The 25,668-nt window shown below is 55.0% G+C and overlaps 1 protein-coding gene across 8 annotated transcripts; it reads left to right on the top strand.

Moving 5' to 3' along the window:
• Nucleotides 1-32: 32 nt before the first annotated feature.
• KLC4 (kinesin light chain 4) lies at nt 33-25,618 on the top strand. 8 transcript variants are annotated; one of them, XM_080614706.1, is made up of 17 exons: nt 42-170; nt 2,158-2,308; nt 11,059-11,325; nt 11,480-11,710; nt 12,093-12,171; nt 12,258-12,483; nt 12,792-12,879; nt 13,270-13,371; nt 13,706-13,879; nt 14,038-14,137; nt 14,540-14,592; nt 17,057-17,124; nt 17,197-17,305; nt 18,078-18,227; nt 24,413-24,660; nt 24,785-24,842; nt 25,270-25,618. In XM_080614706.1, exons 3-17 carry the CDS (start codon nt 11,077-11,079, stop codon nt 25,357-25,359), a joined length of 2,025 nt encoding a protein of 674 aa, XP_080470832.1. In that variant the 5' UTR covers nt 42-170; nt 2,158-2,308; nt 11,059-11,076; the 3' UTR covers nt 25,360-25,618. The 8 variants fall into 8 exon arrangements, 6 of the variants coding, with proteins under 6 accessions (XP_080470835.1, XP_080470831.1, XP_080470834.1 ...); XM_080614709.1 differs by lacking the exon at nt 2,158-2,308 and having other exon boundaries at nt 33-170; nt 18,078-18,200; nt 24,536-24,660; nt 25,270-25,617; XM_080614705.1 differs by lacking the exon at nt 2,158-2,308 and having other exon boundaries at nt 33-170; nt 25,270-25,617.
• The last annotated feature ends 50 nt before the right edge of the window (nt 25,619-25,668 follow it).

The raw sequence follows: 25,668 nt of genomic DNA, 5'->3' as shown, positions 1-25,668 counted from the left end.
GGAGCGGGGCGGCACCGGGGGAGGCCGGCGGGGCGGGGACGGCGGCCATGTTGGATTTAAAGGGGCTGCGCGGCGGAGGACCAGGTGCTGTTGGGCTGGGCTCCCGCCCCGCCGCGGGACTGCGACCGGGACTGTGACCGCCACCGTCATCGAGACCGAGCGCCGAGCAGGTTGGGCGGGCGGGGTTGTGGCGCCCGGGACTCGGTCGTTCTCCCGGCCGCCGGCGGTGCGGTCAGTCTCCCTGACCAGCGGGCCCGGGCCACCGACTGACCGGCACGGCGGCTGCGCGGGGCCCGTGGGGTGGATGGTCGCCCGCCTCGGAGCGGATTCGGGCAGTCCCCACAGAGGAGCTCCCCGGGGCGGCGGCGGCGGGAGCGGAGCGGGGCATGTCGTGGGGCCGGGAGCCGCGGGGCCGTGGAGCCGGCGGGCCGCGGTAACGCCGCCTTGTCGGGGTGAGCCCCGCGGACAGCTGGACCCTGGCGAGCCCTTGGCTCTGATGGCACCGCCGGGTCCTGTTCTCCTTGGTCGGCACTGGGCCTGTGCTCTGCCCTGCCACGCAGCGACGGCTGGCAGGGGCCGGCAGCCCAGAGGGAGGCGTGTGTTTATGGCAAGGGTGGGACAGCGTGACTCATAGAAACACAGGATCAACCAGGTTGGAAGAGAGCTTTAGGATCACCCAGTCCAACCGTTCCCCAGCACTGCCAAGGCCACCACTAACCCATGGCACTGAGGGCCTTCTCTACACGGTTTGTGAACACTTCCAGGGGCGGTGATTCCAGCACTGCCCTGGGCAGCCTGTTCCAATGCCTGACTGCCCTTTGGGGAAGGAATTGTTCCCAATATCCAGCCTAAAACTCCCCTGGTGCTGCTTGAGGCCGTTTCCTCTTGTCCCATCCCTTGTTCCTTGGGAGCAGAGCCCAGCCCCCTCCTGGCTCCATCCTCCTTTCAGGCAGTTGTAGGGAGTGATAAGGACCCCCCTGAGCCTTCTCTTCTCCACACTAACCCCCCCCCCCCAGGTCCCTCAGCCGTTCCCCATCACACTTGTGCTCCAGGCCCTTCACCAGCTCCATTGTCCTTCTCTGGCCCCGCTCCAGCACCTCCCCATCTCTCTTGTAGTGAGGGGCCATAACTGAACACAGGATTTGAGGTATGGCAGTTTCCAGGGTGCTGTGGACACAGAGTGAGGGATTCACTGCTCTAAAATTAGGCTGTGGCTTCACTGCCGGGAATGGCTGTCTGTGTAAGATAAATAACGTGTGTTTGCGCTCCTGTTACACTGCTGTGAATTTTTCTTTAACCCTGCTGTAGCCATGTGTACCCCTATAGCCAGCTGGGTTTGCCCTCCAGAACTAGGGAAGGGAGAACTGTAAGCTGCTGTAGTGAAGAAGTGTGTGTTGTGAGCTGAGGCAAGAGAGAGCCTATCCGTCACCATGGCTGGGTTTCTTCCTGGGACGCTTGAAACTCTTCCCCCCTCCAAGAGCACCTATGGGGAGGGTCGGGGTCCCAGTGGAGCAGTGGCTCAGGCAGGTGTAGGTAGCTGGGGACAGCATACCTCCAGAAGCTCATAAAATGCTGTGGATTGCACTGTGAAAGTTTTGTGTTGCTGAGGTGGGGTGGTTATAGCAACAATTCACTGACTACATTGGATGCTGCAATGCTGCGGCATCTGTGCTCTCTCTGTAAAGCATCTAGAGGTAGAACAGATGCCTCCAGGCAGTGTTGGCCCAGCTGTGCACCCTGCCGTGCTAACGCTGTGGTCTTGTTCTGGATCTGCCTATTTCTGCGGGCACAGCGATAGCGATCACACGGCTTGGCTTGAGCTTGGGATGGGGTCAGCAGTGGGGACACGGGTGAAGGTGATACCAAGGAGGATGTAAAACCTGATTGAGTGTTGGATGGCGCAGATATAGCCGGTGCAGGGCAGGGGTGACTGTGGCTGTTTGAGCAGGAGCTGATGGTGGGGTAATACTCCTTGGTCAGCATGAAGCAGCAGCTCAGAGGTTCTGCCCCATTCCTTGGGGCTCCTGTGGGTCCCTGAGGAGGGAGCCCTGGGCTTGGTGTGCGTGATGCTTTCTGCGCTGCCAGGAAAGCATCTCACCATCCTGTTTCTGGAGCCTGGATCTCCTCCTCCCCCCTTTCCCCCCCCGCCCGCTGCAGTGTGGTTGGCTGCCGAGCGCCTGGTGCCTGCGCCTCTGCTAGAGCCGGAGTGCAGCGCGGTGGGAGCCGCGCATCGCCGCAGCCTGCGCTTCCCCGCAGCGCCGGGGCCTCCGGGAGTGCCAGCGCTGGACAAGCTGCTGCAGGCAGCCAGGTACTGCTCCTCGGTGGGGTGGGGTGGGCAGGATTCCCATCTGGTGACTGAGGCAGCAGGCAGGGTGCCCAGCCGGCCTGTAACAAAGGACCGCTTTGATGTGCCATTTCTGGTAAAGATGATGAAAACTTTTCTCCTTGGGAGCCTTACAGTTAGCTGGGTGGGCACAGGGTTTCTCTGTGGTGATATTGAGGAGGGATGGGGGGTTTCTCCGGCTTGCTTGTTCCAAGGATAAGCAGCGGGCGTGCCTCCTGCTGCCAGACAAAGCCCGAGAAGCGATGACAGAGGCAGCTCCTGGCGTGCATCAATGGCTCTCAAACTTCCCAAACCTTGTTTCCCCCCAAACCTTCCTCCCATTAATAAACTGCTTGCTAAGCTGCTTGCAGTGGAGGTGCACCCTACTGAAGGTGGGAGCAGGGGGGAAGCAATTGCAAGTGAGCTGCTGGGAGGGAGAAGATGCGGCTGGGAGGAGGTGTTTGGGGGATGGTGCTGCAGCAGAACGCTGTGGCCAGGCAGCCGGGAGAACGTGCACAATGGTGGGAGGCAGCAGAGCATTACCAGCAGCCGCAGGCTCCCCTGCATCCTGCAGGGCTGGCATCGGACGTGCTCCTGCGGTGCCTCGCCGAGGTCTCCTCTAGTGCCCTTGGTCTCCAATGCCACCTTGGAGATGTGGAGAGCCCCCGCCTCTGCGTGAGGGGAGGCAGGGTGGTGTTCAGCATGCATCGGGTCAAAGATCTGGCCAGCTCAGACAGAGGGTAAATAAACATGGCTGAGCCCTGCTGTAATTGGCAGAAGGTGCAGGAAGTGCCTGCTCGCTCATCTGCTTTTTTGGACGGATGTCCAGGTAGGAACGGCATTAACCCCAAATATCAAAATGGCTCTTGGGGCACAAAGGGCATGTGGTGAGATTTTGCCCTTGGCTGAATTGCTGAATAAAGGCTTGATTTGCTAGGAAAGAGACATTTAGCTCCTCCAAGGATTCCAGTTGTTCAGGGCAGCCAGAGGTAAAACAGATCCTTTGCTTGTTGTGTGCGTAGAGCTTTGTCTCTGTGGATTTGGCTGCCTTGTTATGGTTTACAAGTGCTGTTTGCTTCTGGAAATAACAGCTCAGCCCTGCAGTCAGCTGGTTGCTGGAGCTGCCCCAGGTGCTCCATGGAGGGAGTGCGGGAACTCCAGAGCCCTTCAGGGTACACCGCAGCTCGAGCGCATTTGCTGGTCCGAGCTGCATCCTGACCATCTCCTGTACTTGTGAGGCACATCCAGCGCACAGCCCTTGCATTAGACAGATGCCTGCAGAGGCATGGGCTCCTGGGAATTATTCTGTCTGCTTTAATACTGCCTCATGCTATGAGGGCAAGGTAATGGCTCTCCCTCTGTCTTGCATAGAGAGAGACTCCCAATCAGATCCTGAAGCTAGGAAGAGATGCTTATCCTGGCTTCATTCCAGCTGCTTAGCTCTTGTCTCCGCTAGCCTGGAAACAGCTTTTAATGCTGTTCCACTGTAGTCCCAGGCACAGAGGATGCTTATGTCTGCAGCAGCTCTCCATTCCGCAAGAGTTTAAAAGCAAGGTCTTATCAGCTGATCTGGAGCTGCTAGCATGAGCTTGTTAGTGAGGGTGGCAAACGCTGTTGTTCTAGTTGCAATGGCCTGCTAAGAGGTGCATGTCTCCCTGGCCAGATGGGGTTGTGGACAGCATGAACTGCAATAAGGACCAAAATGGCTTTCTGCTAAGGGCACATGTTGGTGCTGGTTTGGTTTCTTTTTTGTTTGGATGTTTTGTTGTGGGTGTTTTAACCCCTGTTGCCTCCAATATCTGCGTTCTTTGACCCCTAATGAATTGGAGGAGTAAGATCTTTTCTGGTCTTGGATGCAATGTGTGATCTGATCGAAAGCCAGACAATCTCTTCTGTCTTCTTCAGACCACATGTTTATTGGAATTGGATCATGCTTAGGTAACACATGAATTGCTTGCTCTGGTCAATCGGAACAAATCCTGGTAACTTTTGACTTGCCATTTCCATGTGTGGGCTGGAAAGTGGGAAGGGGATGGGAAGCTCCCAGGTCCTTTCTATAGTGATACAAAACTGAGTTGCTGTGGCCAAGTGCCCATACATCCAGCTTACCACCAGCTCGCCCTAGGTTTCAGGAAGGTTATGCTATGGTATGTTTTCTGTTAGAAACTGAAGGTGATGGGGAGCTGAACCTTCTGAGACAGAGGAGTCTTCAGTGCTGAAGGGAAAGCATAAAGGGAGCCTCTGATCTCCTTGTGGGAGAGCTGGAAACTAGTTCCATAGTCCTGGTTCAAAGTCCCAGGGTTCCTGCAGCCTGCTGGTTAGCACAGCCATTCCCAACACTGGCCTTCCAGTGTCTTAGGAAAGCTGCCGTAGCTTCACACTTGGCTAGAGCTGGTATGTGTCAGCTGCTGCTGAAAGGAGCAGTCCTGGCCTTGAGCCCTGTCCAGGGGATGGGGAGGGCTGCGCTCTTTCCAACAGCACAGTCAACTTGTACTGAGTTACACAGGACTCCAAAGCCTGGGGAAACCTTTCTGGGCTTGGGCATAGGCTTTAAAACCACGCAAAGGGGGTGTCTGGATGCAGAGTCCTGTTTCTTGGGCATGGGAGAATTCAGGTGGGACAGCTCCTTGCCTCCAGTCCCTGCTCTGCTGCTGGAGGTGGATTCCATTGCCTCTCTTGCTCTGGGACCGAGGGACCCTGTCCCCATGGGACCCTGCGTGAAAGGAGGCATGTGCTGCATTCCCTTCCTCTGAGCCACAGGGCAGTTTCTAGTGCTGTGGTGCCTGGTCCCTTTGTCCTGAAGTGGTGTTCAGCAAAGGCAAATGGAGTTTATCTAAGGAATTCAGATGAGGATTTAGGGGTTTTTTAAACCATGAGGATGGTTAAGCCATGGAACAGGGGTCTGAAGGGCTTGTGGGATCTCCTTTTTGGGAGATAGTCCTTGACTAGGCACAGATATCTGATCAGATGCCTGCTTTGAGTGAAGAAACCTCTAGGCATCCCTTCCAAGTAATACAAAAGCCAGACTCTTTTGTTGGGGAGGAAATTGCAACACAACAGTTTCTCTATGGTACTTGAAGTTATCTGTGGGTTGGTTTGACTGCAGTGCAATAAACATCCAGGCTGGGGTTGGGAAAGAACTTTGGGCAGATCTGTTGGCTTGGGATTGCAGTTCAAAGAGATGCTGGCTGTGAACTCCCAGGGTGCTGACCCCTGACTGATCTCCTCTTTGTGTGTTCTTAGTGGCTCTAAGGGAGCATGAGATATACCAGCCTTTTCTGGAAGGGGTAACAAGCATCACGTAGTGCCATTCCCGCTCTGCCTGATATGAACCTCAGCAGGCATGTATCCCAGGATGGAGGCATATACCGCAATTATTCCACCTGTTTTTACTTTTAGGAACCTGGCATTTGCCCTCTAAGTTATGGCTTTTATCCATGTTACAGTTCTTAACATTACCCTGAAGCTGACTGCACACCCACCTAGCCCCTCATCTGCAAAACATCCTTTCTTGCCTCTAGTTCTAAAGCCTTAACGCATCTGTGTGCAGCTGCTCTTAGCTGTGAAGTTCTTGGGCACCATAAGAGCTGATTATATCTCTTGTTTTATCCATACTGGAGCATCTCTGGAAATGCTGACTGCTGGATGTGCAGCTGAGCAGCACTGATTTATCCCTTGTCTGTGGCCTGGGGTGGTGACACTGAGCATGGTAGCTCTTCTGGCAGTGGTGTGACAGTGTTCAAGCCTCCTGTCAGGGTCAGAATGCCCTGGCTGGGCAGTGAAAGCCTCAGAGGCTCTGCACCACTCACTGCAGTCTGCCACAGCCTCTGCTTTCTGACACTGGTGTCGAAATAAGGGGGAAGCCTGTGCTCATGACACAGCCTTTGGAATGGCTGCAACCTTGGCACTCCGGTTGCTCTTTACTGCTTTTATTTTACTTTTCAGTGTCCAAGGCATTAGGTGTAGGTTTTGTCGCAGTATCCCTTAGGAGTGGAGGCTCAGCTGGATGTTGGTGATCTCAGCTTCATTGGAGGTCAGTCAGTCTTTCCAGAGCCTCTTTATTCTGTTGTTTAACAGTAATGAGCTGGCAGAGGCCCAAAGGGCCGGGGGGGGGGGGGAAGACCTCTCCCTGCTTTTATCAAGTGGTTTGCTTCACAAAGACATGACTTTGCTGTTTCTGCAGGTAGGAGAAGTACATTTTAGAGCATGAGACTGGTATAATTATTGTGAAAATAAGACTCTAGGCCTTGTGTTTCCATTTCTATATGCTGCCATTGCTATCTGTCTCCAAATGTGCTCCCTCATTCTTGCTATGGGTCAGATTTGCTCTTATCCATGGGAAGCTTTTTCCCAGAACTCAGCTGTTTTTCTGCAACCACTGTATCCTCAGATCACCCTCTACAGAAGAGTCTGCTGCGAAAGATGTGCCCATTTCTACACCAAGAGTGCAGGCAGGGTATATGTAGCTTGAAGGAAGCTGCAGTTACTGTCTTGACGGTGTCGCTTGTGCAAGTTGTGGTGGTACCCTGTGCCTCACATACACTTGGTCTAGGTACATGTGGGGAGACAGTGAACTGAATTTGTTGAGGCATGTGTAGACCTGAGGTCTCTCTCCTACTGCAGTTGACTTTTGTCCACCTTGCAATGCTTGGGGTTTTGCCCTCTGTATTTTTCTGGCATTAGGCATCGTGATCTAAGCTTTAAGATTCACTGGGACCCATTTAAGCTGGCGTCCTTGTTTCTGTTGTGGCAGCTGTTGTGGGTTTAAGATAGAAGCAGTGAAGCTTCCAGCCCTTTCCTCTTAAAACTCTTGCATGTGGGAGCAGTTTTCAGAGGCAGAGAAGTGGGCAGCTGAAATTGCTGATGCTCAGTGATTTCCCAGTTATGCACTTGAGTACAGGAGGAATGTTCCTGCCTGGCAGGATGTGCTAGCTGATGGATTCCCAGCTGATTGCTGTTACTGCAGCGCTCCTTCAAATGGGAGCAGGGTGCAGGGCTGAGATGAGTGTTGCCGGAAAGCCAGGCTGTTCTAGCAGCTCCCTGTAAATAGGGAAGACATGCCAACTGGAGCAGAAACCTGTGGTGGAGACCTGGGCTGTGGCATCTGCAGAGCCATGCGGAATGCACCAGGATAAACTAGGAACTGTGAACTCCAGCTCCTAAGGAACTTGTTGGAACAGCATTCTTTCTTCCTATTCCTGCCTGGACCTCCCCCTGCCAAAGGCAAAGGATGGTGTGTGTCCCCTTCTCTGCAGGAACCTCCAAGTGTGTTTTCTGCCTGGATAAAGGACACTGGGTGCCCTTTACTGACTGTGTGGGAGCAGTAGGAGTGCTTATGCAGCAGCCTCAGCCTGCCTGACCTCGGCATCAGTCGCCATAGAGTGTGATTCCTCTTTGGAGGGCTGGGCATAGAGTGTAGACCTGCCAACACTGGGAAGAGCTGGAAGTAAGGCTTTGGTGGGAAGAATTGTTGATTTGGAGGGATAATTTGTCAGCTTCCACCAATGTTTTTTTGGTCTCCTTTGCTGTACGAGAGGTATCAGTGTTGAAATGACTTCTCTGCAGTCATCTTGTTGTTTTCTTGCTGGTACTTGCGAAGGAACAGCTTGCATGTTGTTCCCAGGTTGTGTGCCATGTGTCCAGCCTGGATAATCCCCTGTCCTCCTCTGAATGCTGGAAGCATGTTGATACCTAACAGAGCTGTGCTTCTAGGGTGCCACCCTAAGGAGGAAAGACCAGGGTTGTGCAGAAGCGTTTGTACAGACAGTGAGAGAAAAGGAGCCTGTGTTGGTGTGTCCTGAGGATGCGGTTGTAGGGTAGGGTAAGTCTGTGCTGTGGGTCAGGGTATTTGGATTATTTTCCTTTCCGAGTCTATAATCTTTACAGTTTGGAAAACCAAGTTGATTGTGGGTACTGTGAAATGCTTGAAGCTTTTTTCTGCTGGAAGGGCTAAGGAAAGACAGAATGTCATTGTAGTGAAGGCGCTGGTGGTTTAATGTCCTGCTCGGCAATTTCTCAGTTATTCTGTTCACAGTGGAATGAATGAGGCTGATTTTTCTGTGGCTCTGGATCTTGTCTGACTCTGTTACCTAGGAAAGTTCAAGCTCTGGTGGTTTTTCATCATGATTTGTAATGTATTCTTCTTCCCAATGCATTTGTATTGTGCTTTTTGAAGATGGCAGCAAGATCTCTCTGTGAACATCAGTAATGCTTCCATGAAAGCTGCCAGCATGTCACAGCTGACCCAGGATGCAGAGGATGGATGAAGAGGCACTTCTGCTACTTGGCTGTGTGAGCCTTAGAGTAGAGCTCTTGTTTTGTTGTGTGCTGCGTATGGGGCTGCTCCTGGGGCTCTCCTTGTGTCTCAAGCATTGCAGGTGCTCCAGAGGACTCCCACTGATGTCCCTGTTTCTGAGTCAGGGGCTGTGTTTCCATATGAGCTGAAACCACTGGTGGGGCTATTTCACTCTTTAGCAGTTGTTACCTTGGCTCCTTTGGAAGCAAGTAAGTGCCTGCTGAGCCCTCCTGGGAAGCTGTCTGGATCCATTTTGCAGCAGGACAACTGTGCTTTGCCAGATGTGCCAGCACTAGCATCGATATACATCTCTTCCTGGCTTGTGTTCACCCACAGAAGCCTGCTTTAGGCAGGGTTTGCCTTGTTGTTCTAGAACTCGATTGCTCCCCCAGATATGTTTATAAAGGTGGGAAAAAGATTAACCAAGGGAACAGAATGAGGAAAAATCATCCAAACAGGGAGCAGAATGCTTAGCTGCCCACTCCTGCAAAATCCAGGTTGGAAGGCAGGGTATGAGTGGCAGCCAACTCTCAAGAGACCCATTCTTTTCTTTGGAGTGGTCTATGGTCCCTATCTTGATCTTGGGCATGTCTTTCATGCCATTCTTGTCATATGGTCTTCTCTAAAGCAAACTGGGAAATGTCACAGTCCAGATGAGACTTTTCAGTGTAAAATGCACAGGGTAACTGCACATGGAGCACGGCAGGTACCCAAAAGTGAAGGCTACAGTGAAGTACGGCTCGGGGTTGGTGCTGATGATCATGAAGTGAATGTCAAGTCACATTGTGACTCTGGAGTGGGTGGGGGAATGCTTGGCTCTTGCTGAAAGGTGTGAATAGGAACCCAGTGTTCAGGAGACGTGGTGTCTCTTGATGCTTCTTGAGGGATGGATATGCATCATTGGAGCAGAAACCAAAGATGAGCCGAGAGCTCAGGCCTATAAAACAGCTTGAGGAGCTTCTGGAAGAGTGAGGCTGAAGAGGAGGAAATGAGTGGATATAATGAGATGTATGTGCTATGAGCAGCTGCCCCAGCACTGTTTGAGTTTGTCATCTTCACTTTCAAGTGCTGCAGTGAGGAAGAAACTGGACCCCCTTATTGCTCAGTGCCCAGTCCGGGGCAGGGGTAGTGGTAGCTGAGCTGAGGGATTGCCCTGTGTCCCCTGGGGTAGAGTGCAGGGTGGGCAGGAGAGGGGCTCTGCTCTGCCCTGTCCTTGGGCAGCGTGCTCAGCAAGGCTGCTGCTGCACAAGTTGCTCGAGCCATGTGGAGGTGAGTCCTGCAGGAGGACAAAGACAAATCTGTTGGCAGCTCTTCCTGCTCCTGTGTAGGGCCGGGGCAGTTTGCCAGCCTCCTGCCAGGAAGGCCCTGGGTGCCCAGGTTTGGTGCCTCCTGACAGCTCCAGGCAGTGTGAAGGTGCTGCCTGTGCAAGGGCATGGCAGCGGCTGCCTTCAGCCCTGCAGGAGCCTGCCCTTGGGGTGACCCACAGTGTGCTGCCTGCTGCTCAAGTCTCCTGCCCTCTGGCCTGTCTTTCCTTAGCCCCTGGATTTCACCCTGCAGGGATCTCACAGCCACACTGGTGTTGTGGGTTTGTGGCACTTGGTGTCCCTGTGCAAAGGCAGTAGCTTGGTACTCTTCTGTTGTATATCTGAGGGCATGGGACAGGGAAGGAGTACAGAGTCCTTATGGCATCGTGACGAGCCCTTGGCCTGGCAGCAGGGAAGGCTGGAAAAGCTGTTAGTGTTTCAAGCTGACACCCACACTGAGGTTACATTAGTGTGACTGTAGCTCTTGGTGTATGTAATCTTTGTCACCAGGGGTGATTCAGTTCATGGCGGTGGTGTCCGTGTCCCTTTTTGCCACAATGGCCATCCTGTGCCGAGGCTTGGGGTTATGAGGGTGGGCTCTTCCAGGCAGGGAAGGTTTTATTTGGCCAGTAAGGTGCCTCCCTGTCTGAGATGCTCTTCCAGGACATTTTGCGCTGAGGCACCAGAAAGCTTTGAGCTGGCATCCCTCCACTTTCTATTCCCTTTCCTCTGCAGTCAGAAGAGGTGTTGAGCTCCGACAGGCTCCTTGCATCGTGGTCTGTGGGCAGGACGTGCACGCGTTGCAACCCCAGCTGCCAACTACAAATCTATGCTCTTAAATGGAAGCTAAATCAGCTTTCCTTGCTGCTGGGAGTGTGGGGGTGTGGGAGGTCAGCACTGATTCCAGCCTTTTGTCTCCTGTCCACGTGTGCCACCTGCACTGGTTGCAGCATTTCGTGCCACAGCAGTGGAGACACATGCCCTGACAGCTGCCAAAGGGACAGGGGAAGGGCTTAGAGCAGAGGAGCAGTTGAATGCTGTCTCTGGCTGCTTGAAGGAGGCTGTGACACTTGTGTCTGGTTGTGGCTCTCTGAAGCAGCACTGAAGCACTCAGGTTTTGCCTCTCTTCTTTGTAGGGCTGCAGAAGCAGGACTATGTCCACCATGGTGTACCCTAGGGAGGAGAAACTGGACAAGTTGAGCCAAGAGGAGATAATTTCCAACACCAAGCTAGTGATGCAAGGGCTGGAGGCACTCAAGAATGAACACAACTCCATCCTGCACAGCTTGCTGGAAACCATAAAGTGCCTGAAGAAAGATGAAGAAGCCAATCTTGTGCATGAAAAATCCAACTTGCTCCGCAAGTCAGTGGAGATGATCGAGCTGGGGCTTGGAGAGGCTCAGGTGAGAGCACTGACAAGGGAAGGCAGGCATGTGGCTGTTGCCTGTAAGCTGCAAAGGCAGCAATGGGCTGAATGTGACCCTGAGGGTGGTCCCTGAGCGTGTGTATGAGGGAGATAGCAGATTGTGGTAGTTGCTGACTGTAACTCTTGACAAGGTGATGATGGCATTGTCCAACCATCTGAATGCTGTGGAGTCAGAGAAGCAGAAGCTGCGTGCTCAGGTCCGGAGGCTGTGCCAGGAGAACCAGTGGCTGCGTGATGAGCTTGCCAACACCCAGCAGAAGCTGCAGCGCAGTGAGCAAACCGTGGCTCAGCTGGAGGAGGAGAAGAAACACCTTGAGTTCATGAACCAGCTGAAGAAGTACGATGAGGATGTCTCACCTTCGGTATGCCCCAGTCCTGTTGGGCAGCACCTTTGAGGGTGGGGGAGGCTGGACCAGTGGGATTACCTAGGTGTGATAGCATCACCCTGGATTTTGCCCCTTCCCAGCTGCTATGCATAGCAATACTTATAACTAAAGGGAGCTTCCAGAGATTCTGCCCTATAACTAAAGGGGCAGAGTCTCTGGAAGAACATGGAGCAGCATGCCAGGGTGTGCTGGGGGAAATCTGGCTTTATTTGTTGCGTGTGTGGAAGATGGTGGTGGAGATAACAAGGGAAACTGAGGGTGTTGGTGGGCTGCAGCAGGGAGGAGAGTTTGACAGCTGATTCAGCCCAGGCTGCTCTCTTCTCTGAGAGCACACAGTACTGTGATTCCATCCTCTCAGGAGGAGAAGGAGGGTGACTCTGCCAAGGACTCTTTGGATGATCTGTTCCCGAATGAGGAGGAGGAGCATGGTCCTGGACGTAAGTGTTTGCTCGTGCATGGTTGCTGCTGTCTCTGTTCAAGCCTGCTGTACCAACTGTGCCCCTGTGTTATTCTGTGCCTGCAGTGCCCCACCAGCACAGTAGTGCCGTGGCAGCTGCCCAGCAGGGAGGCTATGAGATCCCTGCACGCCTGCGCACCCTCCACAACCTTGTCATCCAGTACGCCTCACAGGGACGCTATGAGGTGGCTGTGCCACTCTGCAAGCAGGCACTGGAGGACCTGGAGAAGACATCAGGCCACGATCACCCTGATGTGGCCACCATGCTCAACATCCTGGCACTAGTGTACAGGTGAGCATGCTGGGGAGAGCAGGACTAGGCCAGGAGAGCCTTCTATCTCTCCCATTTACCAGGACAGCACATGATAGTGATGGGGAGCTTCCCCTGCTTCCAGTGATTTGTCTTTCAGAAAGGTTTTGCTGCAGATGAGGTATTTGTACCACCAAACTCCCTAGTATAACTAGCGACTGGCAGGGAGGAATGGAGAAATGAAAGGGCTGTGAGGACTGGATCTGTGTCGAAGGACTGTTGTTAGCAATTGTGCTTGCAATGGGCTGTGATGCCCAAATCCTGAATAAGTGGTTGACTTTGCACTGCAGGGATCAAAATAAATACAAAGAAGCAGCACATCTCTTGAATGATGCACTCTCCATCCGAGAGAAGACTCTGGGCAAAGACCACCCAGCGGTGAGTGTCTTCATCCTCATTCAGTCAATTCTCTTGCCTTGTGGGCACTGCTAGGGCTAGAACAGTGCCCCTGTGGTGTGTCCGCAGCTGGACTGCCAAGGTCAGCAGTGAGCTCTGTAGTGTGTGAATGCTGTTCACACCATGTAGGGCTCTATTTTGCTGCTTCAATATTTCTTGCTGTCTTGTGCAGAATGGCCTGTCAGAGGCTGGTTTCTCCTGGATCCTGCTCTCTAGGCAAGGCAGCTGTCTGCCTCTGAACCTTCTTGTCTTCAAAAGCAGCTGTCTTGCAGGCATGAAAGAAATGGGACTGCCATGTTACTGCTGCTTGCATCCCTTGTTTGATCCTGCTGGATTCTGCTCTGTTTCATGGGGAAGCTTATGTCTCTGCAGGTGGCAGCAACTTTGAACAATCTGGCTGTTCTCTACGGCAAGAGAGGGAAGTACAAAGAAGCAGAGCCACTGTGTAAGCGAGCTCTGGAGATCCGTGAGAAGGTAGGTGTTGGTCTCCCATGCTCTCCTTCCTTTCTTCCAGCTCTCCCTGATGGTTTTACCCCATTACCTCACTGCACCTTGGAGATCCAGGACCTAACTAGTCTCTTCATCCGCTGACTTTGCCACCACCTTTCCTGTCTCTTCAGTGTTTGCAGCCTTAGAAAGGCCTGCCAGGAGGTAGAAGCTGGAATTTCTCCTCTTTACCTCCTTAGTCCTTGGCTCCTGTCTGACATAGGCATGTCATGGAAGAGACTACAGTGTCTGTTAGCTCCAGGATTCCACTGCAGTCTTTAAATGCCAACTTTTTGTGGCTTCTCTTATTTTCTTTACCCAGGTCCTAGGCAAAGACCATCCTGATGTGGCCAAGCAGCTGAACAATTTAGCCCTGCTGTGCCAGAACCAGGGCAAGTACGATGAGGTGGAGTACTATTACTGCAGGGCTCTGGAGATCTATGAGAGCTGCCTGGGTCCTGATGACCCCAACGTGGCCAAAACCAAGAACAACCTGGTGAGATCCTTGGGAGAGGCTATATGGGGATGGGGAGTGTTGCCATGGGGAATGTGAACATGGCCTGGTGCTTGGAAGATACAGAGAGATAGCTGAAAGAGGGGGACAGAGTTAATCTGTGTTGCCCAGTGGGGCTGGAGCTGTTCTCTTGGTTGCAGGCCTCCTGTTACCTGAAGCAAGGCAAATACAAAGATGCGGAGGTGCTGTATAAGGAGATCCTCACCCGTGCTCATGTGAAGGAGTTCGGCTCTGTGGATGGTTTGTACAGCAGAAGCTCTTGGGGCTGGGGAAGGGTGAGCAGTTTGGGCTCCTGGCTCTCAGCCTAGGCTTGGTTGGGTCTGGCATTCTCCTGGCAGAGGGATGGGATGCTTTGCAGGACCTCTGCTTTGGGCAGTCCTTGGGACACTGCTATTCTAGTTTGTTATGCTGCTCTTCAGCCCTGGGGGAGGACTAGTTTGTTCCATTCTCTGTCCTGGCCTTGTGATGCTGGTTGCCTTTCTTGGGGCTTGGGGGATCTGGAAGCCTTGTCACTTCCCTCTGGTGAGCTGCTGGCTCTGGGGACAGAGTGCTTGGCTGTGTAGGAGGCAGAGCCCTGTCGGAAGTGGCAGAGGACCAGGGTGAGGTGGTGAGCAGAGTTGTCTTGCATTCTTCCCCACACAGATGAACACAAACCAATCTGGATGCACGCAGAGGAGAGAGAGGAGATGAGCAAGGTGAGTGATGCTGTTGATAGCAGCAAGAACCCTGGGAGGGGAAGGAGACACAGGGATTTACATCCTCTTGTTACAGCCACAGCCTCCTTCCTACAGTCTGAAGAGCTGCCATGGCCACTGATGAAGGCCAGGAGGAGTCTGGAGAGTGGAGAGAGAGCATGGCTGCTCCTTGGGGTAGCAGGGAGGGAAGGGCCCATTGGAGTGCTTGATGCTTTTCCTTGGGCAGGGGGTTGTTCAGCCTCTCAAGCCATGGCTGCATGCTCTCTCTTTTTGCTTCAGTGATCCCTCTAGGGCATGCAGATGATGGAAGATGGCAGGTGGCAAAGGTTTGTGCTGCAGAGCCTTGGCACTCAGTTCCAAAGAGCTGCTAGTACCCAGAGCACAACCTACTTCTGAAGCAGCAGTCCTAAGGTTGCCTGGGGAAAAGCGGAGGTCAAGAAGAAACTGCTGCTGTCAACTTGCTTAGAAAACAGAGCCAAACCTCCAAGACAGATCTTTGCCCAGGGTGGGCCCTATCTGTTCGGTATCCTAGCTGGCGCCTGAAAAAGCATAGGCATAGGTTGTGCTTGCCTTGGACTAAGCTGAGACACAAAGACACTTACTCCTATTGTTCAGGCCCTGCTCTCTGCTCAGCTGATAATGCAGCAGAGTCCTGTCTCTGCATTTCCCAAGCCTAAAAGCTTGCCTCCTTTTTGGCAGGTGGGTGAAGCAGCAGAACAAATGGCTCTGGTATAGTCATCTAGCTGCAGGGGGAGCAGACACTGTCCTTCCTTTTCCTTTGCCCTCAAAGCAGGCCCCATCCCTGTGTGGGCTCAGACAAGCAGGCTTCAGGCTTGGTTTAGTGACTTACCAGTCCCATCCGGCGAGTACTTAAGAGCAGGGCTCTAGTGGCTGCCTCCCAGCAGCATGCTGTATCTTCCCATTGAACTGCTCTGTGCAGTGCCCAGTGCAGGGCAGTGCTCACCTCCACCTTTCACTGCTCCCGTTCCTGCCCTGTGAAGGCTCTGCTGTAAAGAAATCACACTTGCTGCCACATCCTGTACAGGTGAAATTAAAGTTGGCGTAGAGACCAGGCTTCGCTTCCCTTCCCCCTCCGGGACTGACTCGCTCCTGATGGGATCTTTGGAGAATTAAGGTCAAAAGTAGTGTGGGGCTGTGCTCCAGATAATGTGAGCTTTGCTACGGGGCAAGTGAACAGGCTCAGGAACCTACAGTTGGACTGAGATTTGTTTTACAACCTGAGGCAAGGGCTGAGCTGTTTTGCCTGTCCGTTGTGCAACTGTGCCCATGCCCTGTGGCACGACACAGTTGGCATGGCCTTCCTGGCCAGGCAGCAGTGACCACAGACCTATTTGTCCTGCTGGCCCAGGGGCTGGGGCTGCTGTGCCCTGCTTTGTGCTGTGATTCTGCATCTCCTATTAAAAAAATCATCAAACCCCTCTTGCAGAGCTTCACTTCTTTTCTTCCCCTTGGGTTCAGCCACCCCCTTGGTGCTGAACTTACCCTCTGCAGCTTCAGAGGTGTTTTGAGTCCTGAGCTCTCCTATCCCTGGGGCATGCCCAGGCTGTGTAGGCTTGGTGCAAGGAAACCCCTGTGTGCCTGTGCCTCAGGGAGACTCCACCATGTGGGGTAAAGATCTAAGAAGCATGTGGAGCCGAGTGAGAAGAATAGTCCCTGTGAAGACCATTTCTTCTGGGCTAGAGCCATTGCCAGAGGGAATCTCCTGCTGTGGAGCCAGTGCTCACCACACACCAGGGTGCACAGGAGCTGTGCTCCTGCAGTGGGGGCAGGTGGCTACTGACACAGGGCAATGCTGGCTGACAACTAGCATCCTGCAGAGTAGGTTGTCCTTGTGGATCTTTTGCCTTGACCATCACACTCTGCCCTGTCTCCTGTTGCTCTGAGGAGCAGCCTATTTGTTCCTGGCTGTGGTAGCGCCAGCCAGCTTTGGGGTGCAATGACTGGGCATGGAGAGGAGACAACAGCTCATGGGCCGAGCTGCTGGGGGTGGGGGCCTGACCTTGGATGTGGCTGGCTGATTCTTTTGCTAGCTGTGTCTGAGGGCGTTAGTGCCCTTACTGCCTGGCATGTACAGGGATTTGTTTTGTTGGTTGGGGTGGCTTCTTTTTGGTTTCTCTCTTGTATGATGGTATGTCCTCCAGAGCACTGTAAGGATAGGCTCTGTTGTCCCTGCTGCCTTTGGTACTATGGAAGGGGAAAGAAGATGGGATTATGCTCCTTGCTGGGGTGGAGACATCACTTCTATTTGTGCCCCAAATCTGTTGCAGCAAATGGGCTTTCAGCTTTCCCTGCAGGAACCTGCTGGGCTTCATCACTGCCTTTGCGTATTGTGTTTCCGAAGGCTGTGCTGGTGTGGAGGTGCAGCCAAGGGTCTGACCCTGGCAAAGGCCAGAGAAGGCAGTAGGCATGGGGCTAACAGCTCTCCTCTCTCCTCACCCTGTAGAGCAAGCACAGAGACAGCGCTCCCTATGCTGAGTACGGTGGCTGGTACAAGGCCTGTAAGGTCAGCAGGTAAGAGGTGGCTCATGGGCAGCTGTGGGCTCTGGAGAGAGCAGGACTCCCGCTCACCTTCCATCACTGCAGCCCGACGGTGAACACCACGCTGAGGAACCTGGGTGCTCTGTACCGGCGCCAGGGCAAGCTGGAGGCGGCGGAGACCTTGGAGGAGTGCGCGGTTCGCTCCCGGCAGCAGGTAACCCTGCAGGGATCCCCCCGGGGGCAGGGAGCACTGTGGGATGTGGCAAATGCATGGCACTGCTTGTGGCTTGAGGTGTGCTGTGAGGGCCTCTCTGGGCCTTGCAGCCTCTGACACCCTTGGTTTATGTTCCCACGACACCAAAGCATCTTGGTGGTTAATCCTGGGGTTGCATTTGTGCACGTGTGGGGTTGTGCAGTATGCACATGGATGGAGCAGGTTGTCAGTGTGTGTCCATGTGGGGAAGAAGGTCTGGCTCTTAGAGTGCAGAAGTGCTGCAGCCAGCTTAGAGTGGGGAACTGGGCTTTTTCAGCTATTGAGGAGGTCTGTTCCCAGTGGGATGTTTTCTTCTCCCTTTTTTTTTTTTAACCCCAGAGAAACACAGTAGGGATTTCTTAGGGTACCTCTTACCCTAAACTGCTCCCAGTCCTCAAATAATAAAGCAGGAGCTGTAAACAGAGACTGAAGAACAACAGAAACCTTCACACAGGTGAAGGAAAAAAAGCTGTTGGCTTTGGGGTAGCAAGACCTTGTCCCCCATAACAGTTATGGTTTGATGGGGCTTGCTGAGCTTGGAACCCTGGCAGGGGCTGCTAACTGCAGGGTGGCACTTGGCTCCATTCTGCTTGTGCTGGAGAGTTTTGGCCATGAGGGGGCAATGCCCAAAAGAGAGGATGGGACCAAGCACAGTGATGACACAGTAGATCACTAGAGGGAAAGAACACAGAAGGACAAAACGTGGTGCTTCCTTATCCCTTTCTCCTTGCAGGGCATTGACCCAATCAACCAGACAAAGGTGGTGGAGATCCTGAAGGAGGGCGATGGCACAGAGAGACGTCGGAGCCTGGGGGGCAGCGTCAAGTATGAGAATGTCACAGACGGTAGCGAGGAAGTGAGTATGGGCGTGGAATGGAGCGGGGTAAGTACAAGACACCATCAAGAATGGCCTCAGCTGGCTGCCAGAGGGAAGGGACTGCCTGCCTCAGGGCTGTCCCCATGTGGCCTGTCGTGGCATCCTTGTCTGCCTCCATTTGTACCCTGCACACTTCCTTCCCCTCTTTCTTGGCATGAGTCAGCCAGCCTGCAAAGGTTCGTGGCTGGGCCTGGCTTTTGGCGTATCCCTTTTGGTGGATATCCCCAACTAGGGCTCCTGCTTCCAGAGGGCTGTTCGGCCCTGGCAATGCACAGCATGAGCTGGTCCTGGTCTGCCCTTAATCTTAGCCTCGCAACCTTATTAACATCTCTCCTTGCTGCTCCCCTCTTGAGGCCCTGGCTGAGAGCATCGGATCCACCTCAGGCTCACAAGCCTTTGTGGGCAGTGTGGCTGTTCTGTCCTGTACTGCACCCAGGCAATGCTGAGCCTGGGGAGGGCTCTGGGGGTGTGTGCCTGGTGTGTCTGTGACTGAGTGACTGCGAGGCATGGTCATAGTCTGCAGCCAGCGTCTTTGTCGTCCCCCTCTCAGGGTCTCATTCCCTCCGTAGGCTCTGGCCAAGCAGAGGTGGTAAAAGGCAGGTCTTTGGGATGCTAGGCCAGGCTGACCAGTGGTGACAAAAGAAGCTGGTGTTAGCTGAGGCACAGACAAAGCAGCCTGAGCCTGTCTAGGCTTGCTCTGAGACAAAGTGACACTTTGGTCACTAGTGCTGATGGAGGGTGATAGTGGTCCAGATCTGTGATGGGTGCCTTTTGTCTTCTGCAATGAGGAGGATGGAGATGAGGTGGAAAGTGAGCATGGTGCTAGTGGGTGCTTGGCTCAATGCTAGTTAACGCTTAAAATTCTTCCTGCAAACTTTAGCAGAGAACATAGCGTAGCTGGGGGTACCCAGGGGTGGTTGTGGCTTGGCACAGGCAACACACTGAGCACATGGAGTCCTTTGCTCCTCCCTCACATCTGCTGTCACTAACCCTTCCCCACCTGGCTCCGCTCTATCTCCACTGCATGAGCTCCCTTTCTTCCTCCTTCCTCTTCTCTGTTGCCATGACAGCCCCTCAACGTCCAAGCCTTGAAGCCTGCTGGCTCTCTTGATTGTGGATTGTACCCTGGAGATGACTCAAGGGGACCTGGGGAGCAGAGCTTTGAGAGGCCCCAGCAGCCCTGCCAGATGAAGGGCTGTCCTCTGCTCCAGTTCTTGATATCAGGGATGAAGAGGGTCATAGACTTGCAGAGGCACCAACCTTGGGCCCTTGCACTCCCCGGTTCACAGAGGGGCTGGGCAAGCACAGAGGGAGGGCTGCAGTTTTGGGTTAGGATCAGCTGGTCCCTATCCTGGCTGGTATGTCTCCACTGTTCCTCCTGGCTGTGGTTGGTGTGCAGTGATCACTTTGCACTAGAGATGGTCTGCGAGACCTTCCAGTCTCTGAGCTGATCACCCCAAGGCAAGCAGGCAATGCCTGACCCAGCCAACAAGATAGTTCTTCCTCATATGACCCTTCCCCATGGCCCAGCCAGCTGTAGATAGCGGGTTTGAGGACTGGCCCAGCACCCTGGGGGACACAGCTGCTGCCACATGATGCTGCACACACAGCCAGCCTCCTCTCCCAAGTCAGCAGCCCTGCTTTGGGCTGCAGCTCACCAGAAATGGAGGCTGAGGCAGCTCCCGCTGCTCCCGTCTGTCATGGCCAGTTGTTCCCTGTAGCAGTCTAGAGCCCTTGGATGTGCTGCCTCCAGGCAGGCTCTGCTGCCATCCTTTAGCTGTCAGCTGCTGCAAGCAGAGCCATGGGAGTCCCCAGGGTGCCATCAACCTCTGTGCTCTGCTGCCAAGGGGAGGCCTGGAGCACCCCAAGGCCTGGAGCAGCTGCGTGCTGCCCAGGTAACTAGGAGAGCCAGGATGGTGCCAGCTCAGTGGTGCTGAGGCCTTGGCAGGCACGCCATGCCCATGGCCAAGCAGCAGGGACCCTTCTGAGCAGGAGGCCCAGGCTGTTCCTCCTGAAGCTGTTCTGCCAGCCTGCCTCGAGCACACGGGCAAAGATGTGAGCCCACTGATTGAGCCTTACAGAGCTCCCACCCTGCCCAGACACGGCCCCATCTCTGCATGCAGCCTGAGCCCTGCTCCTCACCTGCACCTACAACCTCACGGCCTTGTAAATTGTGTCTTTCTCCTCTCTGTGCACTAGGCTTAAATGCCTCCCGAGACTCCCTCTTTCCCCTCCACCGCAATCACCTGGATGTTTGTGTTGTATCTTCCGACTTTTCCTCCACACCATCCCTCCTTCCTCGGCAAGAACTCCACGCCAGCCCCCCAACCCTCCCGGCGCGCGAGGGCACCGCCACGCCTGCAGAGGAGTGAGGTCCTGGCCAGCGCCAGCCCCATGGCCAGCAAGAGCAGGAAGAAGCTGCGAGGAGCTGCCTGCTCCCCTAGGCCAGGGCGATGGGCACCGTCCCCTCGCGTGCCCCCACCCCAGCCTGCCCTTGTGCATCGCTGGGGACCAGGCCTGCAGGGGATTGTCTTCACTCCAGGCATTCTGACTTCTGCCATCATTAGCCATCCTCAGCCCTCCTAGCTTGTTCCCTCCATCTCTGCAGAAGCCAGGAGAGAGGCATGAAGATGGGGAGCCCTTGTGAGGCAGGGAGGCCTGGCCTTGGCAGGGCTGTCATGTGCCCAGTTGCTTTCTTCCTTGTAGGCTTAGCTGATGTTAGTGCCCTGTAGCAAACCTGCGCTGGCCACTGGTGAGCTGGGCTGTCCCTGCAGCATAGGACAGTCCCTGTCTTGCTATCCTCCTCCCTGCTGAGCTCTGTGATCTAGTGGCAGTATGTGGGCCTCTGTAGGGCCACGGGGACATAAGGTGGCCTGTAGCTACTGTATATCCCAGACAAGGTGAGGGGGTGACAGCTAAGGGCCATGCATGAAGCAGGGACTTGCCAGGACAAGCATGTTTGGTGGCAACCTCCTGACCTGATGCTGTAGCCTAATTCCTGATGGCATTAAGGGGTGAATTGGCTTCCCCTTGCTCCAGGGTCCCCAGGCATGGCTGCTGGGAGAGGTGGGATGAATCTGTTCACTGTTCCATGCAGGCAGAGGAAGGGCAGGAGGAAAGCAGAGCTTCTGCAGGAGCTGTTTGAAGTAGTTGATAGAGGGAATGGGCTGGTTTGGAGCAGAGTGGTTGGGAGAAAAATGTGCAAAGAAGGATGTGAGGAAAGGAAGAGTTGGGGCTTGGAGTGCTCTGAGGATGTGGAGGCAGATGGGATGGTTTGAGGGAGGTTTCCACAGGAGGAGAAGGAGCAGGTTAATCATGGAAGGGGGGAAACCCCTGAACACAGGATCTGGCTGAACAGGCTGGTCCCAGGCTGTGAGTTCCTGCCTGGCTGTCCCTAGCCAAGCGGGAGGGAAACCTGTAACCCTGTCACTGCTAGGAAGACAATGCTGACCCTGGTCGTGCGTGGAGGTGGCTCAGTGCCTCTGATGGGACTCCAGACCTGCACAGGTTCTGGTGCTGTCAGTCACTACTGGTAAGGAGGAAGTTTCCCAGGGCCTTGAGCCTCATCCCACCTCCTATGGGATGTGGTTCCTGGCCCTCCTACCTGTGAAGGAAGCTGGGGAGGCTGCAGCCAGCAGGATAGAGCCCAGAGGCCAGCGCGGGAACCCATTTATTTATTTAGCTAGCTAGTTTGTCTCATGCTGTCATCTGGCAGGTTGTGATCCTAAATGTGCTTGTGTCTGCCTGGGCCTGGCTTTCCTGTGGGGATGCAGAGGCCTTGGGGCATGTGCATCCTGCTGCCCTGCGAGCTTCTGCTTGCTGACAGGAGCTTTGTCCCCACAACCACGGAGTGCAGAGCCCAGGGCTGAGTGCTCCGGGGCTGTGCCTCCCCTGCCTCTCTCCCATTGCTGCTCTGTGCTCTGGGGAGCGGTGAGTCCTCAGCACAGGGTGCGTTCAGGCCTGTGTGTGCTTTGCCCTGTGCTGGACCCGGTGCTGTAACAACCGTACCTCTGATTAAAGGCAGACAGACCCGAACCGCTGCCCTGTGCTTCTTTCCATGCTGTGTAGGGCAGTGCCGGTCAGCCCTGGGGTGGCGGGTGCAAGCGCTGCTGGGAGCCGGTGTGGGGGTGCTTGGTGCCTGTGTGTCTGCAGGGGCTGTGCTGCCCACTGGGCACCTCTACAGGGGATGAGGGACCCAACCCCACTGTGTCTTACCCTAACCTACAAACTGGGGTTGCTACTGACCTCAGCTCTGTAGCAGTGTGTGACAGGGTTGCCCTGGAGCATCCAAGCTTTTAGGCCTTCCCCAACCAGTGTTTCCGTTAGAGAGAGCAAGCCCCCAGTGCTGAGCTCCACATGCTGCCAAACCCTGCCCAAATCCTCTGCCCTCTGTGCAGCAGTTGGGGTGGGAGCACGCAATGGAGAGTGGCTCAGTAGTGGAGTTGCTTCTTTGAGTGCTCTCATCCTGGTAGGTGCAGTGGGGTAGAGGCTGTGCAGTAAACCAAGCCCCATACATGTTCTGGCTTAAAAATAACCCTGCAGCAAAGGGAGTAGGGAGAGGAGGGAGGCTATTTTTAACCCAGCATGCACCAGCATTTGGTTCTGGTGTTGGTCTGCAGTCAGTCTGCATTGCTGCAGCTGGGGAAATGCCCTGGCCCCAGAGCAATACTTTCTGGCTGGATCCTGCTGCCCTTGTACCATGGTCCCGCTGCCCTGCCTCTGCTGTGTTCCCTTCTCCATCGCTGGCTTGCATGCCCTGGCAAGTACAGTGCCTGGTATGGCAGTACCCTGGTGACTTGGTGTAAGTGTGATGGGGAAGCAGAAGACACCCCAGCCCTGTCTCTGCTGGCGCCACATACCATGATGCTTGGTGCAGGAGCTGAATTATTTTCCTTCTAATACTTTGGTGCTCTCTGCATTCCTGGTGAGTAGGTCCCTTGCACATGGCTCCCAGTTTGGAAACCCCTCATCCTAATGAGAAACTAAAGAGGTTCAATGTACTTGGCTTATCCAAGGAGGGATGAGATGAATACTGGGAGAAAGGGTTGGTGGTAGCAAAAGTCCTGTTCAGCTGTTGAAGTGAGGGCTAGGGCTGGATTGGCTTTGGGTAACTGGAGTGGGGAAGTGTTGGAAAAGCCTTCCCCAGGGCCCCAACCTGCAGGGGTTCAGGACAAAGGAGTGACTGGCCTAAGGCAGACAATATGCTTACCTGCAGAGCTGCATGGACAGTCCTGATGCAGCCACTGATGCCAGCCTGGGCCACAGGGCATTTTGGTCATTTGGAGTGGTACAAAGGGGCTCCCACTCATGCTTGTAAGGAGCAAAGGGCTTTTGTGGTCACTTTATCTGTGTTTTTTCTGCCCTAATGTGCCAGGAGCCATTGGGATCAAGGGCGGGAGCATTGTTGTTACTGGGCCATCAGAACAAAAGTAACCACATCAGCAGGAGTGCTACAGCCTTGTGTAATGAGCATGCCTGGCCACAGGGAAAGAGCTTGATGTCATGGGTACAGTGGCATGAGGTGGTGTTATCCTGGCAGCCTGCGCTGTGCATGCATGTGGAGCTAAATGTGGGAGATGGGCTAGAGCCTGTCAGGGGCTGAGAGTGCCTTTCTGAGCAGTGGAGATTTTTGGGGATGTGTGGGAGGAAACAGACTGGGGAACAAGATTTATGTTTTGGTCTTTGGAAAAAGCAGGAAGCCATAAAGAACCCTGCAAAGTGCCACCCTGGGGCAGCCAGTGGGGCCAGGCACAGCTGAAGTTGGGGTGTTGAGGAGAGTGGTACCTGCTTGGCAATGCAGTGTCGGTGCAGCCACATGCATGTATCCCAGATGGAGCTGCCTGAATTGCTCAGCAGGCTCAGAGTGAGTCATCTTGGGGGCGTTAGAAGTGGGACAAGGCTGTGTGTGCATGTGGGTCTTGTCTGACATGAGTGAGCCTGAAGGCCTGGCATGTGGTAAAGCTATGCCATGTTTGAGCCAGGCCCTGGGGGTGCCAGTCCCGTTTGTGCTGGTGCCTGGTGCAGGTCAGCAGCTTGGCTGGGTGTTGAGCTTGCACCAGGTGGGAGGGAGGGTCAGTCTGGAGGAGCCAGGCTGTGGGATGAGGATGTCCTTGACTTAATGGTCCTCATGTCCTGTGGAGAACCAGAGTGAGGGGGGCCATGTAGTGAGCAGTAAGCTTTCTCTGGGCCAGGTTAAATCCTCAGTCCAAGAGAGTGTTTGGAGCCGAGCCCAGTTCCTGGCCACTCAGCTGCAGCATGCCGGAGCCCGATCAGTGCCACTCAGCCATCACCCCGGCTTGTGTCTCTGTGTCCAGGATGGCAGTGGCACCCTCCAGCGCAGCAGCTCTCTGGGGAAAATCCGGGATGTGATCCGGAGGAGCAGTGAGATGTTGGTTAAGAAACTGCAGGGCAATGGTCCCCTGGAGCCCAGGAACACCAGGTAAGGACCAGGGCTACGAGGGCCAGGCTGGGTGCAGGGCAGATGGGGGGGGCCTGCCCCGTTTGGGGTCGGGGTCTGGACGGGCACAGCAAGAACACGCCTGCTCTCCTCTGCTTTCTTGTAGCATGAAGCGAGCTGCATCACTAAATTACCTGCACAAGTCTAGCGATGCTTCATTTGAGGTAAGCACCCTGTGCGTGGCGGGGCTGGAGCAGGAAGGGGTGTGAGCTGGAGCCGCGGCCAGTGACAGAGGCAGGGGGTGGCCACACGTCTGGTGACCGGGACCCCTCAGGAGGCATTAATCCCTGCAGCTGTGCTCAGCTGCTGCCTGGAGCTGGAGCCTCTCTGCCTTCCCATGGCGGGGCTGAGCCCACGTTGCAGCCCCCGGGCAGCTGCCGTGGCTCCACACTGGAGGTGTTGCCTCCACGGAACCACCTTCCTGCCTACCGAGCTCGACCGGCTCGGAGTGGGAGCGGGAAGGGCAGAGGTGGCCCTTAGTGTGGCTGGTGGGAGCCCTGCCCCGCAAGGCGCAGCGGTGCGGGCGGCGGGGCTGTCAGCTTTGGGGCGCGGGTTGCGGGTGCCGGTGCTCACAGGCGCTGTGTTTTGCAGGGCACCCCGGGTCTCCGTGCAGAGAGCAGAGGCCTGAGCGCCAGCAGCACGGACCTGTCCTCCCACAGCTCCCTGCTCTCCTCCAACTGAGCGCCAAGCCCGCCTCTCCCCGCTCCACCGCGCTCTGCTCCCCGGTCCCGGCCCGCCGCCTGCACGCATGCTCTGTGCGGCACCGCCGGCAGGGGGCGCGCTCGTAGGCGGCTTGGGCGGAAGTGTAGCGGGCCTGCCCAGGCCCTTACCCGCCGGGGGCCCCGGTGGTACCGGGGAAGGGGTGTGTGGACGCGGGGGGGGTGCGGGAGCGGAGCCGAGCGGCGCGGCGGGGCCAAGGTGTGCGGGAGCTGATCAAATAAAACCGACCCCACAACCGACAGCGGCTCCGGCACTGGGGGGGGGGGGGGG

This window comes from Psittacula echo (assembly GCF_963264785.1).
Source record: "Psittacula echo genome assembly, chromosome: 4".
In the NCBI taxonomy this organism is placed as follows: domain Eukaryota; kingdom Metazoa; phylum Chordata; class Aves; order Psittaciformes; family Psittacidae; genus Psittacula; species Psittacula echo.
The sequence above is the reverse complement of the archived record's forward strand: the minus strand, read 5'-3'. Positions and strand labels throughout refer to the sequence as shown.